At 33.3% G+C, this 17734-nt stretch overlaps 1 protein-coding gene across 5 annotated transcripts in view; it reads right to left on the bottom strand.

The window, feature by feature from the left end:
- GRIK2 (glutamate ionotropic receptor kainate type subunit 2) overlaps window positions 1-17734 on the bottom strand; it is a 630583-nt gene that overhangs the window by 318247 nt on the left and 294602 nt on the right. For all 5 annotated transcript variants that reach the window (XM_029223762.1, XM_029223766.1, XM_029223765.1 and 2 more), the window contains exons 5-6: window positions 12528-12581; window positions 9498-9671 (exon numbers count right to left, since the gene is read on the bottom strand). In XM_029223762.1, coding sequence (XP_029079595.1) covers window positions 9498-9671; window positions 12528-12581 — 228 coding nt within the window. The remainder of the gene's footprint in view (window positions 1-9497; window positions 9672-12527; window positions 12582-17734) is intronic.

The following is a 17734-nucleotide window of genomic DNA, read 5'->3' as shown; positions in this document are numbered from 1 at the left end:
ATCTGCCTATTCTATGTGTCTGCATCTATAAAATGAGGATTACAACTGCCCGCATGATATTGTTACAAGGCAATAATAGCTCTAAGATATAGTAAGCATTAAATACATTTCACAATTAGGTTATTTTGTAATAGAGATTGTCAATACAAATGGTAACATGCAACAGGAACTAGATTCAGAGTTTATATATAGAGTCATTGCTTGGATCAAACTTCCTAGGACCTCTATATATCCTAGGGTCCTTAATATACACACTTAATATATGTGTATGCTCCTATTTCTAAGAACAGAGTCAGGTAATTCTTTGGATCAAATAAGTGAGAGAATTTCTGCATTGGTAACATACAGAGGTAGGTAATTTAAAAACAAAAAGAGTGAACATCTACTGTGGTATATATTTACATGGAAAAAATCAGTTATAATTGTTTATTATATATAATATAAATTTTATTATATATCAAGTTCTTGATTTATTTATTTACTTGAAATATTTTCCAGCTTTCTCAATTTTTAAATAAAATTCTTCTGAAATTTAGCATGACAAAAGAAAGCTGCAATTTGTTTGTTATAAATCACAGTATGGAAGAGGGAAAATTTGTTAAAATTTGGCAGAAGTATTGAGTCCAAAATTAATAAAATCTATAGTTAAATGTATGCGTTTATAAATAAATATTTTATAGTTATGTTTAATAATAAAAATCTGTCAAACTCTTATACATATTTAGTACTTGAGGTCATATATTATAAATGCTAATTATACTATTAGTATTGTAGCCAGTACCACTGTCTTTCTAGTAAATAGCTTATTACTCACAACAGCAGCTAAAGTAATAGGAATTTATATAGATCATAAATATATGTTTTATATTATTTCTTTTTATATAAAATACATAAATGAAAATTTACAATACTATTTATTATTTTTTAAATTTATTTTATTTAAGGACTTAGTAAGGCCAAGATATCTTTTATCTGGTATTATATTTCAACATTTGTTGGAAATAAATTCCAAAATTATAGAAATAAAAAATAAAATGCCTAAAATAAGTTCCTAAACTTATGAATAAAAATGGAATAATACAGGAAAACATACAGTTTTGATAGTAATTATGACTAGTCTACTTCCTCTCATTCTGCATCCTATCCCCAATTACAGAATGCAGCTTAGCCCTGAGTATTTTACTCTGAAAGCAAAATAGCCAGAAAACATGTTTTGTACATTTTGTAAATAGATCCACTCTTTCTTTCTATTTTAGAAATAGATCCAATGAAGGGAAAGTACTATTGTTTATAGCAAATGTTAACCTTCCTTCACCAGAACTTTTCTGTTGTTTATTAGGAATATATATCTGAGTAATAATATTTTTTTCTTGTTATTTATAGGCCACAATGTCATCTCTTACTTTCTGTTTTTACATAATTCCAACAATTTCATGCTGACTTTATTCTGAATTCCTATATGGTAAATATTGCACACTTATAATAATCTATTAATTGATATGTAAAAATTTTATCCCAGCTTTATCTCCCACTGTTTTCCAATCCATTCTTCTAATCCAGGACATTGAACATTATGTCAAAGTTGCTGTTAGCCCCATTCTAACCTGAGTGCCAGCTCCAGTAAAAGAATCCATTGCTTATTTTCTTAATCACCTTGTATTCCCTTTGTATTGGGCACTGTATTTGCTTTCCCAAGTTTGATGACACTTTACCTCTACTGCCTGCTTGACATTTTGCTTTTTCAAGGTTACGTTCAGCGCTTACTCTTACCAATTCTATCTTGATGCTCAGTACAGATGTGGAGTCCTAAATCTCAGAACGTTGCTAATTCCTAGACTCTACAATGTTGAACTTTGCTTTCTTGTCAGAGCAGTGGCATCATCTTCTCTAGGTGTCCTTGTCATTGACTATCACTTGAGGGACCCTCCTTCCTAAATAACACAAATTTTCATCTACCTAGACTTCCTCATACCATCTTGGATTGGTTACATACATATGTAACTATGTAGCTATTAAATATATAAGAAGCTGAGGAAAATTGTGAGCAGAAATGTATTAATTCTTTACAAGTTTTTATTACATGATCTGAGATCAATGCTTTAAAGATAAATTTTGATTTTCAGGGTAGAAGGGGTAAAAAATATCTTTTGATTCAACCTTACTTTTTCCAAATGAAAAGTTTTAAAATTGACCTAAAAAAATAACACGATTATGAAGGAAATATTTCAATGCAATTGTCATCTTTCATGCAAGAAACAGTTACTTAAAGTGGAAATTCCATCTTTTTATCAGCTTTAGATAAATGCTGATTGCTTAATCTGCCAATGAGCAAAGGCATTTAGATGGAATGCTCCAAGTTAATGAAACGATGGAGGTTGTTAGGTCATCTCAATTATTTATATTCAGATCCAACTTGCAGCTTAGTATATCAAGGAAGATTAATAGGTAGGTAAAGTGAAGAAATACAGTGCCATTCTGTTATTCATGCCACATACTCCATGTCTTTTTACTATTCATTAAATCAATCATATACAAATGTAATGAATGTTATGCTTATGACTTCATTATATACCCTGAAACATCTTATGCAAATATTTCTGCCATATTTGATTATAATACAGACCCCAAAATATTTCTTCTGTGGTAAAGATAAGAATAAAAGTAGCAATTATGTGAATAAACTTTGTGAAATGTTATACATTTTCAGCAGAATACCATGAAGTTACGTAAAGCCCCTGGTAAATATATATTTGTCCTTGCTGTCACAAAACAGCATGGAAAACAAGGAATTTTAACAAGAATTTGAAGGAAGACTTAGGAACTAGATCAAAGAAACGCCAAATTAAAATGAAATTAAAGTTTGAATATGACTTTTGTACTGACAAAGACGTGAGATGTGATCAGTAAGACATTCACTGTCTTCTTGATTTTGTCAATTCCCTAACTTCTGTGAGGAAACAGAGGTACTGACTTCATTACCAAATCCTGAGTGCCTGGTATAAAATTCAGAGTGATGTGTACAACATACTCATGAGTAAAATTGATCAAAGAAAGGATAACTCGTTATTTTGTTACTTTTTATACTTTTGATGTTTTAGTGGCACATGAAATAAAACCACCTTCTTCAGAATGCCTTTATTGATTAAAAAATGGCAAGTTAGTTTGACCCATTGTTTGGCAAAGTCTTATTTTTATTCTCATTTCAACTGAATCAAATAAAATGGCTCCAGCTAATTAAGACAGGCAGACAGCAGCTAAGGCAAACTTGTAGTTCTAGCAGCAAATGACAGCCTTGCCTGGTCCTACTTTATTTCTCTATGGTTCTATTTTCATTGACTTTTCTAAAGGTAAATCTTTGTACAGTAGCAGAGTGATCACTGTGCCCCTTTAGTACATGAGCTAACTCCCTGCTGGGAATGTATATACTACATGTTATCTTTTAATTTAAGTTAATCAAATGAGGAAAGAAATTATAAAGTTTATGGGCCATGGTCTGTTGTTATAAATAAATGTTAGGAGGACACTGGAACTTAAACACTTAAAGACTCACCTCCCTTATAAACATTATCCCTTCTTTCGCAAAAGAGAATGGGAACTACTCCTCTAACTCACTAAACTTTCACTATTTAATCAAAAGCATTTCTAAGTTTTTGTCTTTTAAGGTATTTTTCTAACAAAGAATTGAGACTAGCCTAATTGTATTTGCTAAGTGATTAGATATCTTGATAATAAAATACAAGCAGCATGATTAAAATAAATTAACACACACATTTATTCAATCAGGCAGACACTCCATCATGATGAGCCCCTACTTTGTTTGCATCAGGCACTGAACTAGGTCCAGGGCCTTCAAGAATGACAAAACCTGGTTCTTGCCTCAAAAGAGCTTACAATCTATTGAGGAAGGGGTGTGGAGACAAACAAAAGTCCCAGAGTTAAATTTTAACATGGAGTTATATATAAAGTGCATAAATAAAAGGTGCACACATGTAAAATGTCTGGAGGACTCAGCAAATTCATGGGAAAGGTACACAAGTCCTGAAAATCATAGCACGAGTAGGAATATGCCAGACATTCAAACAGGGGTAAGTGGTTCAGACAATGGGAACATCCCATGCTGAAATGAGGAGGTGCCATCAGTATTGCTGACTCAGCCAGGGTGAGATGGTGAGATGGGTGGCTTAAAAGAGCAGGGAGCAGGCAAATACGAGGCTGGAGAAGTAGCAGGAGCCAGATCATGGAAGGCCTTGCAGGCTTGACAAATGGGCTAAAATTTCAATGACAAGGAGTCATCAGTATGTTTTGGTAAGCTCATGGTAGGAAAAAGGTAAGTGTAGGAGAGATGTTAGGAGTGGGAATTCAGTGAGGAGACTATTGGAACAGCCAGGGGAGAGACCATGGGGTCCTTAACCAAGGCATAGCTCTGGGGGTGGAAAGAAGAATGTAGTTAAGCAAGATATTGATACAGTAGATTTGACAGTGTTTGATGATCGTTGGATGGATATGAAGAGAGGAGAAAGGAAATGGAGAGAGCAGTAAGTCTCGAAGAGTTTAAATTTCCAAAAACGGTAATCTCCCTAAAATAATTTGAATGAAAGAGTCATTATTGATTTGTGTTGCAAATTTACATTGTCAAGGGATATATGTGATATTATATAACAACATAAGAAAAAATGGTATTTGTAAAATACCAAATGGATTACAGGTCCATTAGCATTAAGATGCATGACATAATGGGAGCACTGGGAAGGAGTCCCAGGATATAGCTTAAAATTTACCTTGAGGTGTTTCTACTTGATTTCATTCTCTTGAATTGAGATTGTTGCAAACTCAATAAGTCAATAATAAATGTAACCATTGTCAAACGCTGATGGATTCAAAAAAGTGAATTCCCACCCTATAGTTAACGGTGCCTGGGGAAAGTAGATGTCTGGTCAGAGGATGGGGAGAAATGCCTTCTGATCACGCGGTAAAGGACAGTAATGATGTTCACTGAAGGGGGCCTCCCCACCCCCAGGGGCATGAAAATATGTGAATAATTAATAAAGAATGCACAGTAGGGAAAGGGTTTTATAATAAGGGCTCATGTCTAGGGAGGCATTTAGAGTACTACCTGGATGGCAGTGTGTGGGCATGGGGGAAAGTGGGAGAAAGGTGATATGAGTTAAAAACCCTTATGTGTGAAGAAAGAGGGTCAGACTTCCTTTCTTCCTTCCTTCTTAGTAAGATCAGGTTTGGATGTATTGTGTGACTTGGTTCCCTGGTTGGGTTTATACCAAATGAAGATAAGAATTTTACTGAGCTACTAGCATTAATATCTTTAATATGATGTTCCCAGACCATAGAAGAAGGAACTACAACTATGGCAGAAATGGTCTTGTATTCAGTAGTCATTTAACAGATAAACACTTAGCCTAGGTGCTAACTCAACCAGGAAAATTCTTATGAATCCAATTCACTGTTTCTTTTTATAGCTTAAACATAAAGAAATAATGTGAAAATCTAAGCACTGTGATCTTACATAGTGACAAATGACTATGATACTGATAATAGGTCTCGCTCCAAGTACTAGGGACTTTGCTGATAATCCCATTTCTTAATGGGATCATAAAGAGAAAAAAGAACAAGGGATATATAAACACTGAGATCTCATGAATTGACTAAAGGGAATGTTGCCAACTCTGCAATGCCAGGCTATAATTCTTTTCTTTTCTAACTAGAATCCTCTTAACTTCCTTACTCCATTCATGGTGGAAATATATATATATATTTTTTCTAAATTTTCTAATATTTTCTAAAATTTCTTTAAATAATTAATTTCTTTTCCTAAACATTTAATAACTGGGAAAATGCTTACAATCTAATCTTAAGTGGAAAAGAAAAAGAATACTCATACAAGGCATAAATATACCAATATTTTTAAACAGATCTCATACTGGTTTTATTTTATAATAATCATGCACTATTTTATAATTAATAATTAATTTATATAATAAAATATTTTATATATAATCTTTTATATCATTGTATAATGTTATCTAATGAAATATTTTAAAAGATATTATCAGTTTTCCTTTTGGAAAATTGTAAAAAAGTCATTAATCTGCATCCATTTTAAAAGAAATCTTTATTTGAATGGCAAACTTTATGTCTACTTCTAAAATACTTTGTGTTCCATGCTTTATTTATAAATATAATAAAATAAATAGCTGGCACACATTTTTAGATAAGAACTATTCAAAAAGTGCTCATACAAGGAAATTTATCTTCATTTTAAAAATGAAGTCATTCATTTTAAAAATGTTCTCATGTAAGTCTTCTGGTGGTTTTTATATTTTGCAGTAACTCAAATAAAGATATATAAATAAACAGGTAATTATCCCTTATACTCTTTTCTTTTTCTTATTTAAGATCTATTTGAAAAGTATTTCATGACTATAACAAAGAGAAGAGTGTTGGCATTAAAAATTTTTCTGAAGATTTCAAAATCTATGGTCTATACACAATGCCCAGAATTTTCAATAAATAGGCTAATCATTTTCTCATCAGTGCATTTTTGTTCTATCACTTATCCACTCCCACTAAATCACTTGTCAGTTCAGAAGAAGGGCAGGATTGAGGACTGGACTCATGGCTAGAAAGAAAAAACCTAAACCTGCATTCATCCTAACACCCCATCTTTTATTTTTCTTTCTTTTTAGCGTGCATATACCTTTTATTGAGAAGAATATGTTTAGGAAAGCCAAGAAAAGAGTCCAAACACTTGGTTGACTTTGAGGTCCTCATCTTGTCTAGTGGCCTGTGTGCTCCATAATTGTAAATACTGGGACTTGGAGTAATTATGTGGCTAATGGGGGAAGGTAAAAATAACGACTAAGAGTTCAAATTTGGATAACAGAAAGACTCAGGTTCAATTTAAAATTCTGACATTTACTGTGTGACATTAGAATGTTAGTTAACCACTTGAGGTCTTATATTTCTATCTGTAAAATGGGAATAATAATGGTACCAACTCAGTGAGTTGTTTTGAGGATTAAATGGAATGATGCATGCAAAGCATTTAGCATTAGTGTAGACACATAGCTGGATTTTTTGTTGTTGTTATTTTAGAAAATGAATCTTATTTATTTATACAAATTATAAATTTTAATAAATTGCAGATTATTCTTTCCTAGTATACAGAAATATAACTGATTTTTCTCTTTTTTGATCCATTTTATGAAGGTTAATTCTTTCCAAGAGCCCCTACCTTCCTAGATATGAAATTAATATATCTTCCTTCGTATTTATCTCTTTCAATAGTCTACTTAACTTACTAGAAGTTTCAAGGGATGACATGTAGAGTCATATAGGAATCATACTGAAATACACACAGTACCCAAGTAAGGCTGGATAATTTTTGTGATTCTGATATATAAAAGGGCACACTAATCCTTGGACGTATCAGTAGAAGACTTAGAGTATGAAAATATTAAGATTGCCATGATACCTATTGATTTACTTTTCCTAAAATCATTCAGTAATGGTTCTGAATAACAAATAACAATATCCATCTTGAAATTAAGGAAAGGTAAAAAGAGTTAGAAAACATATATGGAAAAAATATATACATGATTAAAATAACAATTTAAAAGGAAGTATATGTTTTAATTTTTAAAAATAACATTGTCTATTAGGTTCCAAAAGTTTGATTCACCATCTTCAAACTGGGAATGAAATATATTTGTAATTTATTCTTGGTTGTATTTTATTTTTAATCTGGATGTACTTCAGAAAAAAAAAATCTTCATTTTTAAGTTACTTACGTATTTTCCTCCCAATAAAGTTTCTCAAATATATCTTAAGTTAAAACTAAAATGCTAGAACTAGTCAACCATCTCTTTTTATGCACAGGAGTAAAATTCCCCTCATACTATTTCCTTAAAACAATAATGTGGATATAAGATATTTTCAAATTCTAGTAGGTTATTTTTCTCACTAAAAGAAAATAAATGTCTTTTTTTTTTTTTTCCTTTCCATTAGAAGGTTGGTGCCTAGAGGGTAACTATGATTTCTTCACAGTCTCTGTGAAGACACTCAATTTGTATTACTAAATCTTTTAAGGGAAGAAAAACACAAACATTTCCTTTATTTTGCTACATTAAAAACATACTTTGAAGCCCCATTGAAGCAATTAATGGAAACATTACAATCATAATAGAAAAAGCTTTTCCATACATCAGGATAGAGGATGTTTTTGCTTATAAAGTTTCCATTTAGAATGACACTTTTTTTTTCTTTCTTTTTTTTTTTTTTTGCGGTATGAGGGCCTCTCCCGTTGCAGAGCACAGGCTCCGGACGCGCAGGCTCAGCGGCCATGGCTCACGGGCCCAGCCGCTCTGCGGCATGTGGGATCCTCCCAGACTGGGGCACGAACCCGTGTCCCCTGCATTGGCAGGTGGACTCTCAACCACTGCGCCACCAGGGAAGCCCTAGAATGACACTTTTTAATGACCTAGGAAATGTAAATATTGCCAAAGTGCTGGGCTATTTACTAAATTGTAGCAGTAACTTTGTCTATAGAAAATAGATTGAATGAGAATATATCAGACATTTATAATTTGTTCAATAGTACAGTATAAACTTACCTGGTCCTATAAGGTGGCCAGTAGCTACATTTGGCTACTGAGAACTTGAAATGTGACTAGTTTGAATTAATATGTGAAGTGTCAAATGCACACCAACTTTCAAAGACTTAACAGAAAAAAAGAATGTAATATATTTCAGTCATAATTTTTATAGTGATTGTTTAAATAATGGCATTTTTGATACAATGGGTTAAATAGAATAAATTAATAATATTGAAATTTACCTTTTGGTGTGTGTTTTTTAACATAGCTATTAGAAAATTTTAAATTATGTATGTACATTGCATTAGATTTTCATTGGCAGAACTGCTATAAACAACTAAAGTTACATAAAATGTACCCTTCTTTTACAGTTTAAACATTAGTCTAGTTTCTAGGTTTAAAACCAAGACTTGAAAATAAGTGTGATTATTGGTGAATTCTGAACCTTAAAGAGTAAGCTCAAGGGAAATTTTAGTGTGATGTAAGTCATTTATATGACATCAGATATCAGAAACCAACATGATGAAGAGTAATCATATACTGGTAGTTAAGAAGGATAACTTTCAGGTTAATGTCTTCTTTTCAGTCTTTAATTTATCCTATATATAGCAGTAATTAATTTTAGAGAAATCCCCTACGTTGCAGTTTTCTGACAATAGTTGTAATGCTTTTTGAGATACTTGGATAAAAGTTAAATTTGCCACATAAAATTGATTTAGAAAATTGTTAAGAGAATTATTGGCAATAGTACTTTTTTTTTTTGGCAATAGTACTTCTGATATCATGCCTTTAACATTAATAACTAAACTGAAGTTTGGATCCAGAGGACTCAATAATTTATGCATTACTTAGAAACACACAAACTGATCTTTAAGTGGGTATTCATACCGTCATAAATCCATCCAGCAAACCTGAATCGGGTTTCGGAGGTGCCTGCAACCGTTCCATAGACCACTTTTCAATGATGGAGGAGACTTGAGTATTTTCTGTATTTAATATTCTGAACCCTGTCATGTTAACGCCACTATATCGGTAGGGTTCTACATCAAGAGCGAAGAGGTCCTAAAAGACAAATTTCTTTGTGTTAGTATCAAGAGAGAATATTCATAGGCAAGTATAATTGAAATAATCATGTATTCCTGCTTGCCTTAGGTTACTTAACACCACTGTGTCTCAAGTGATGTTAAAACATCACAAATCACCAAGATTCAAATACACTATCCTCATGTTTTGCCAATGCAAATATATATACACTCTACATAAACAAGTACATATATATATTATTCCAGTTCCACCAGTGGAACAACAGGCTTTTCTACAACCTACCTTTAAGGTTTGCATAAGCTTTCTTCTCTATGTTAGGGATAGCTTGCCCTTAAATTTTATGCATTACTCTTTTATATTTAACTGATTATAGGTGTTTTCCCATGTCTTGCTTCCTTGACTGGTTATTGCCATTTTTGTGTTACTTTGTTTGTCTTTTTTCTTTTTTTTTTAAGGAACAGATCATGAAATATAGCTTCTAACTAATGAAAATTATATCAAAGCTGAGGAAAAAAGTTAACAAAACTGGCCTTATTGGTTACAAGAACTCTTGTAGTTCTTTTGTCTTATACCCTATCTAGCAACTCCCCCATAAGGAACACTTCAGATTTTGGTTACCCTTTCTACTCTATATACAGTGAGTGCTCTGGATTTGCCCAGGAGATAGGAGGCCAAAGCTGTCGGGGCAGTCGGATGTCACTATGAGAACATGCAGCACGTGCGACTTTTGCCCCCATTGAGTTGGCATTAGCTATTCCTTAGATCTTACAGACAACATTGAGAACTACTGAGAGCCAGGGCAAGATCAATGCCATTGGTCCTGGGCACAGCTTGCTCGTACAGCTGTACAGACTAGATTATAGAAGCAAAATTCAGTGAAGAGAAGCTGACGTTGGCCTGAGCTCTATTCTGTGCTGTGAAAAATATAAGGAACTTTTAGGTTTTTAGTTTTCAACATTTGCAATCTAGCCAAGGAGATTATCTCTCTCTCTCTGGCTATATATATATATATATATATATATATATATATATATATATATAATGTAGTGCAATATATGTTAAGCGGCAAAAGAGTACAAGTGATAAGTGCAAAGAGTCAGAAGCAAGACAAATGATTTTCAATTTTTATGGTAAAGAACAACTTCACAGAGCAGATGGGATCTGAGCTGCCATTAAAGAATGGCCATGCTCTTGAAAGGCAAAAGACAAAAGGAGACCAAAATGTCAGTAGAGATACAAAAATTAGAAAATATAAAGTCTACTCAGGAGACTGACCTAAATCAGTTTGGCTATAAGAGAATTCATGAGGGAGAACAGCGGCACAAGAAAATAGGCAAGTTAGGTTAGAATCAAACTGAAAAGGACCTTCAATTACAGGCTAGATGAGTCCTACATATACTAAACTAGTTTTTTTTTCCATTTTTTTCCTTATTAAGAGATGCTTTCGATTTCCCTAAAATCTTATGATTATGGTAGAACTGAGTTTCAACAGCATTGAAATATAATTTGCTGACGAGTGAAGGCTTCTACTCACTCTCCACCAGCCCATCACTAAGTTTCTCACAGGTTGCAAAAAAGTTGCCTGGTGGGAAGTGATACAGATATACGGCAGAGTTAGCCTTAGTATTTACCAATAAAATACAACCTACTGTGTGAAGCATCTTCATTGAAGAAGAGTTGTTTTTACAAGAAGCTATTGTGATCAATTTAGATTTAAAATTCAGTAATTTAGACCAATTACTAAATTTTATTAATTTAATCTGGTAACTTCAAGACTCCTAAAAGCAAGGAGATCAACTGGAAAACTTTTGAGTTAACAAAGAGAGAGTATTGGTTAGACTGGTCATTGTGGGAAAGGAGACGATGCATACTACAGACACTATGGAGAAAAAATCAGTGGCATTTTGTTGGGGATACAGGAGTTAGAGACAGTGGAAGTTTTGAAGCAAGAGTCAGAAGATGAGTCACTTCAGAGGACAATACATTAAGGTTTAAATAACTTGAAATTATCTTAACGCCACAACGATTAGAAACGTTCTGCAACGCAGCGATATATAACAATTCAGGAATATTACAGATAGACATTTAGATCTCATTTGAACAAAGGTCATAATTGAAGCTCTAAGTACATACCAGTTCTGAAGAAAATAATTGAAGAGGAAAAAAGAAAATAAGATACATGCCCAAACTTGGAGATACTCTCATATTGGGGGGATGGGCAGGAAATAGTGACAGAGACAGATAGCTGTTTCACAGTGGAAGGAAAACTAGGATAATGTATTGGTAAAGAAATAGAGCTAAGGATAAGTAGGTTTGATAAAAAAAAAGAATGTCAGATTTTCATGCATATTGAGAAAAAACTGTAGTGGTTACGTAAAGACAAAAGATAAGGGTAACATTCAATTTGCTAGTTGCAAATTAAATCATATTTACTTAAAAAAATCCAACTTAACATATGCAAAAACAGAATAGGAAATTTAATCTACTAAAGGAGCAGCTTCAATAAACCTGATTTCAGTTAAGTCAATAGAGCTAACAACTTAAGAATTTGTGCTTTTCTAAAACATTGATTTCTCAGCAAACTAATTTTAAAATCCATTATGTTCTGAAAGTCCTCTAAGCAATATAAAAATAAGATATTATTTTGAATTAATATCTGAAATGATATTATTTCAAAATCATCAGCTTCCCACCAAGAATCATTAGTTCTCTATGATGATAATTCCTCTTGGGTTTTATCAAAATAAAATAAATCGTAACTTTAAAAGTGCCAGTATTATATTACTTCTTCCCACTCAAAAACCCATTTTTCATCCTGAAATTCATTATAAGAAAATTTAGAGCATTATCTTTATGTTTTAATAAATTACTTACCAGTGTGGTAAAGATGTAATGATAATATTCTGTCATCATTCCCATAGCTAATGCCTAAGAAGTAAAAAATAAAAATATTAAAATATTAATATTGAAGGTACACGTTAGATGAAATACATTATGTCAATAAGGCAAGTGAGATGAAAATAGCAGAATGTAATGAAGAATCAGCCTATAGTATTCAGGTTACATTAAAATTGGGTCAAACTAAATCTTTTTTCCATAGTTAAAGAAGATTAGTGGTTACAAAGGAATTTCTGAACCAATTCTCTTGATAGAAAAGCTATTAATTGAATGTTTGCAATTGTAAAGCTTATGTTTTACATATTAAAAGAGGCATAAATTTGAAACAAAACCTCAAATGAGCAAATCTTAGTTCATTATATTTGTAGTATCTTCACTACAAATTCCATAATAAGGAACACCATTTTATTTTGTTGAAAAGTATTACTCAATTAGGAAAACAGTGCTCCAAGGTACAATACCAACAGGAATTTTTTTTAGCATTTTAGAGACGTTTTCTTAGTATTAATGAAGCAAATGTAAATCACCACTGTACAGATAAAGGCAAGTTTATTTTTTATTAATGAACAATTGAAATTTACTATGTTTTATTTCACACTTCTACAGTCCTCATCAATTTTAGACTATCAGTCTTAAAACAAGGACTTTTGGGTTAGAACTCCCAGTCATAAGAAGTGTCAATTTCCTCTCTGAAAATACAGAATCCTTTAGAAATAGCTATTTATCAGTGAACAGTAGCTGGTGATGATAATTGAAAAATGGTGCATTTTTGAGCTGAATGAAGAGCTCTTAGTAGGAAACAAGTATTCTCAGGTGCATCTAATATTCTTCCACAAACTACTAACTACTCAAATTGGTTTCCTAAGTAGCTGCCCCAGCTACATCCTTTGTATTCCATGCCCATAGGTAGGTATTAACCAATTAGCTACAATAAAATTTGTATTTCCACAGCATTAGCTGTTCAGTAAGAAAAGACAGATGTTTGTGAAAAATTTTGGGATATATAAAATGTATTTTTTTTAAAGGGAGAAACATTTGTTAATGATAGGTAGCATCAAAGAATTGAGCAGAGGAAAGGAACTTAGGAATTGTGATATTGTAATTTATAATAAGAAATATGTATTTGGTCTTCATCCCATTTCTGGCACAAAACTCCAGATACTCTTAGAATTTCCCAAACAATAAAAGCAATGGGAACATCTTTGTTATAATATTTGGTTTCTTTTCTTCACTTCCTGAAATTGCTTCAGAGCCATAAAGGTGAAATGGGTGTCTTGTTATTCTTAGCAAGCCCCTTTCAAGCACAACTGAGTTTATGTCAAATGAGGTGACTTTGGAAAATCCCCTAAGATGGGAGGGTGGGTGCTGATTGCCAGGGGAAAGCAATCTCATGATTGGAAGGTTGAAACTTTCAGTTCTACCCCGGTGAACTCCTGGGAAGGAAGAGGGGCTGGAGACTGAGTTCAATCGCCATGGCCAATGATTTAATCAATCATGCCTATGAACTGAAGCCACCAGAAAAACCCAAAAGGAGAGGATCTGGAGAGCTTCCAGGTTGGTGAACATGTGGAGGTGCGAGGAGAGTGGCATACTCAGAAGGGTCGAGGAAGCTCCTTGCCCTTTCCCTGTATCTTGCCCTATGCATCTCTTCCATCTGGCTGTTACTGAGTTACATCCTTTCATAATAAACCGGGAATCTAGTACGTAAAATGTTTCTCTGAGTTCTGTGAGTTGCTCTAGCAAATTAATCGAACCTAAGGAGGGGGTTGTAGGAACCTCCAATCTATAGCCGGTGGGTCAGAAGCACAAGTGATTACCTGGACTTGTGGTTCATGTCCGAAGTGGGGGAGGTGGGGAAACAGTCTTGTAGGACTAAGCCCTTAACCTGCAGAATCGGATGCTACCTCTGGATAGATGCTGTGAGAACTGAATTGGGTTGTAGGACCCAACGTGCTGGCGTCAGAGCACTGCTTATGGTATGGGGAACACCCCCCACACACAACTTAATTGGATGTACAACTTTTAGGAAACAAATAATATTTCCTGAATGGATAAAAATTACATGAGCCAATAACTCTCTGATAAATTTACATTTAAGCAAAATAAGAGAAAATTTTTCTTATTAAATAAAAATTTACAAGATTATCTTTGTAGAAGGTATTCATTGTTCCTGATGGATATGTGTTAAAGGTCTCGCAACTTCAGAACTACTCAATGAGAGTTCAGCATTACCCTTGTCGATATTTTTTACTTTACCAACTCAATAGTCATAGAAATATCGATTGGGATAAATGAAAGAAACAGCGATTCAGATGTATAACTATAAATAACACTTACATAATGCCTAAAAAGTGCTGGGTACTATTCTAAGCACACTGCACATCTTAATCAATTTAGGCCTCATTAAAAATCCTATGACGTAGGTCCTGTTATTATACTTATTTTACAGGTGAAGAAACTAAGACATAATAAGAATGAATAAATTAGCCAACAAATTGATACAGTGAGTGAAAATAAACTCCAGGTCTCTCTAACTCTTGGAGCTTGGATATAGAGCATAATCTATGCCTTTTATAAAGTGGCATATTTTATATTCCCAAAGATATAGATCCATTTAGGATCTATACATTCTAAAATTTTGGCTGTTTCCTCCTTGATAATTCGAAAACCTGGGAATCTCAGCCCAATCCTGGAAATTGTGTTTTGGAGGCGAGGGTGGGAGGTGGTTAAGAAAATGGTGTTCTGCACCAGCCCCAGGTTTCTTCTTCATTACGTTGAAAAGAAACCTTTAAGGGATAACTGAGGACTGTGTGAGCATTTCACTGACCTCCCTTCAGTCTTTGATTCTGAAAACAAGAGTCAGTATGGACTATGAACTTAGATCTAAGTAGAAAAGTTTAGTTATTTTTGATGGAGTACCTATACTCTAACATGAACAAAAGTGAACAACGGGGATACTCTCTTGAAAGGTGAGTTAATAATTTCCAATGGGAATTAAAAAAGAACTTGTTCTGGACCTTCTTTTAATTATAGCATTTATGTCTTGCTACTACTGCTTCTGAATGAACTGTGTGCACACTTCAAACCACATTAAAAAGAACAAAATTATTATCTCCTTGTGTATAAATAAGAGTGGCCACAAAAGAAAATTGCTTGTGCCACATCACCCCTCCTGGAAAGAAATACCACAGAATGATTTTTTCCAAAATCAAAATATTGTTAGAATTTCCCAACATTTAACTGATGTAGTGTTAACAATGCCATATGACAAATTAACACATGCAGTTATCCAGGCATATAATTTGCAACCAGTTTATCCTTCAGGTTATATCTGGATGTTACATTGCTTAAGGTTAACAATTGGAGGGGTTAGACTTTATACGTATTTCTTAAAATTTTATTATATTTTACTTCTTGCTGCTGTAGCAGTTTCTTTGTATCTGCTTTTACATTTTTCCAGGCTAAAAATTTTGATTTCACACTCTCTGATATGGACTTTAAAGTTCTTGGTTGCTATTTTTTTCTGTGATAGAATGTCTTCGTGAGACTTTACTCCACAGCATCCTGGCCCTGCCATAGAGGATTCTCTTTGACAAATCTGAGTAGAGGTGGAATCTTTTGCTATTAAGACATGTATGCCAATGAGTGCCCTTAATTTGCCTCAGAGGAAATCTAGCCAAGCCCAGGCTTCACTCACTTTTAAAGCTCTCAGGCAGGAAAACTTCAAATTCATGGTTGCTCACTATTTAGTAAGAGCTCAGTCAGTTTAAATAAAACAAACAAACATCTCCTTTTCTTGATATTCCTAATATTTGTTCTTGGATTAAGCCAGACAAGCTGAAAGCCCATTTGTGCCTTATCTTCAACTCTTGTACCATTTCTTTGGAGTGTCATCATTAGCCAACATTGAGGAGTCTCAGAAAAATTTCATAAATCACAAAATGGAGTCCTACTAAATGTACTGCTGCAGTTACAAAAAAAGAAGCTATTTACTTTCGTTTTGAATTGGTTTCTAGAGTAGCTAAGATCCAAATATGAGATAAATGCTCTCTGGGACAAGGTAAGTTTTAAAAAAAATCCCACCACATGTGGTCTGCCAGTGTTACAGGATCAAAAAGTATGCCTTCTGTGCAATAGTGTTACTCTGACTTCAACTTAACTTTCATATTCTCATTTCCCCTCCGTTCTGATTTTTCACCTACTAATCTTGTTAAAATTATATAATTTTACTGTTGTATATATTTTAGATACTACTTTAATTCTGTTTTCGTTTTGCAAATAGCAGGTTACACATCAGAAAACAAGTATGAAATAAGGGATATATCAACTAGAAGCCAGAATGGAAATTCTATTATTAAAGGTGATGGATACTCTCACCTTTCAAACAGCAAAATAAGTCAGCGTTAGTTACTCTAGAGACAAGACAACTGATCACCTATATACTTGTTGGAGGCCTAGAGAAAGCCTACCAAAAGCCTATTATTTGTCACTGACAGATAGTACAGTGATACTCACTCCAGGCATAAAGGAAAGGTATCCTTTCCAAGTCTGTGTATTCTAAATGTGACCAAGAATTGTTTGGTATTAAATGAAAAACAAATCCCTATTCTAGATTCCAGTGCTTACTTTATCACATCATTTTGTTCCCAAAAAAACCCAACCAAACAACAACAACCACCCTTACATTCTTTATTACTCAAATATAACACTAGAGCAATTTTCCAAATCCAATTAAATATTTTACTGTAGTGAAACCAACATCCATATTGGAAGATTGGATTAACATCTGCTTAATAAACTAACCATGTTATAACAGACATTTACTGTTGGTAGTTATATTTTATGAGATATAATTTGACATCTGAATCTGCATAACTCTCTAGTAGAGATATTTTATCCTACATTTGAGAGGTTTCAAGACAGGTGGCTAATCTCCAGTCAGCCAGTGTGTATAGAAGAGCTTAAAAAACAAAGTCCAAAGACTTGTGTTCAAATTCAGGCTCTACTACATAGTACAGCCTTGTACTAGCTATTTAACCCCTTACATCAATCCCCTCATATATAAGATATGAGCTAATAATAATTGTTTTCCAGTGTGCTGTTAGGCCTGAATAGTGCTGAAGTAATAGTAAGAGGTTGTACTGCTATGAATTGTTTCATTTGATTGATTTAGAATTATCTTT

This window comes from Monodon monoceros, unplaced genomic scaffold (assembly GCF_005190385.1).
Source record: "Monodon monoceros isolate NGI ecotype Baffin Bay Population unplaced genomic scaffold, NGI_Narwhal_1 Super_Scaffold_15, whole genome shotgun sequence".
In the NCBI taxonomy this organism is placed as follows: Eukaryota; Metazoa; Chordata; class Mammalia; order Artiodactyla; family Monodontidae; genus Monodon; species Monodon monoceros.
This window is presented reverse-complemented; position numbering and strand designations above follow the sequence as displayed.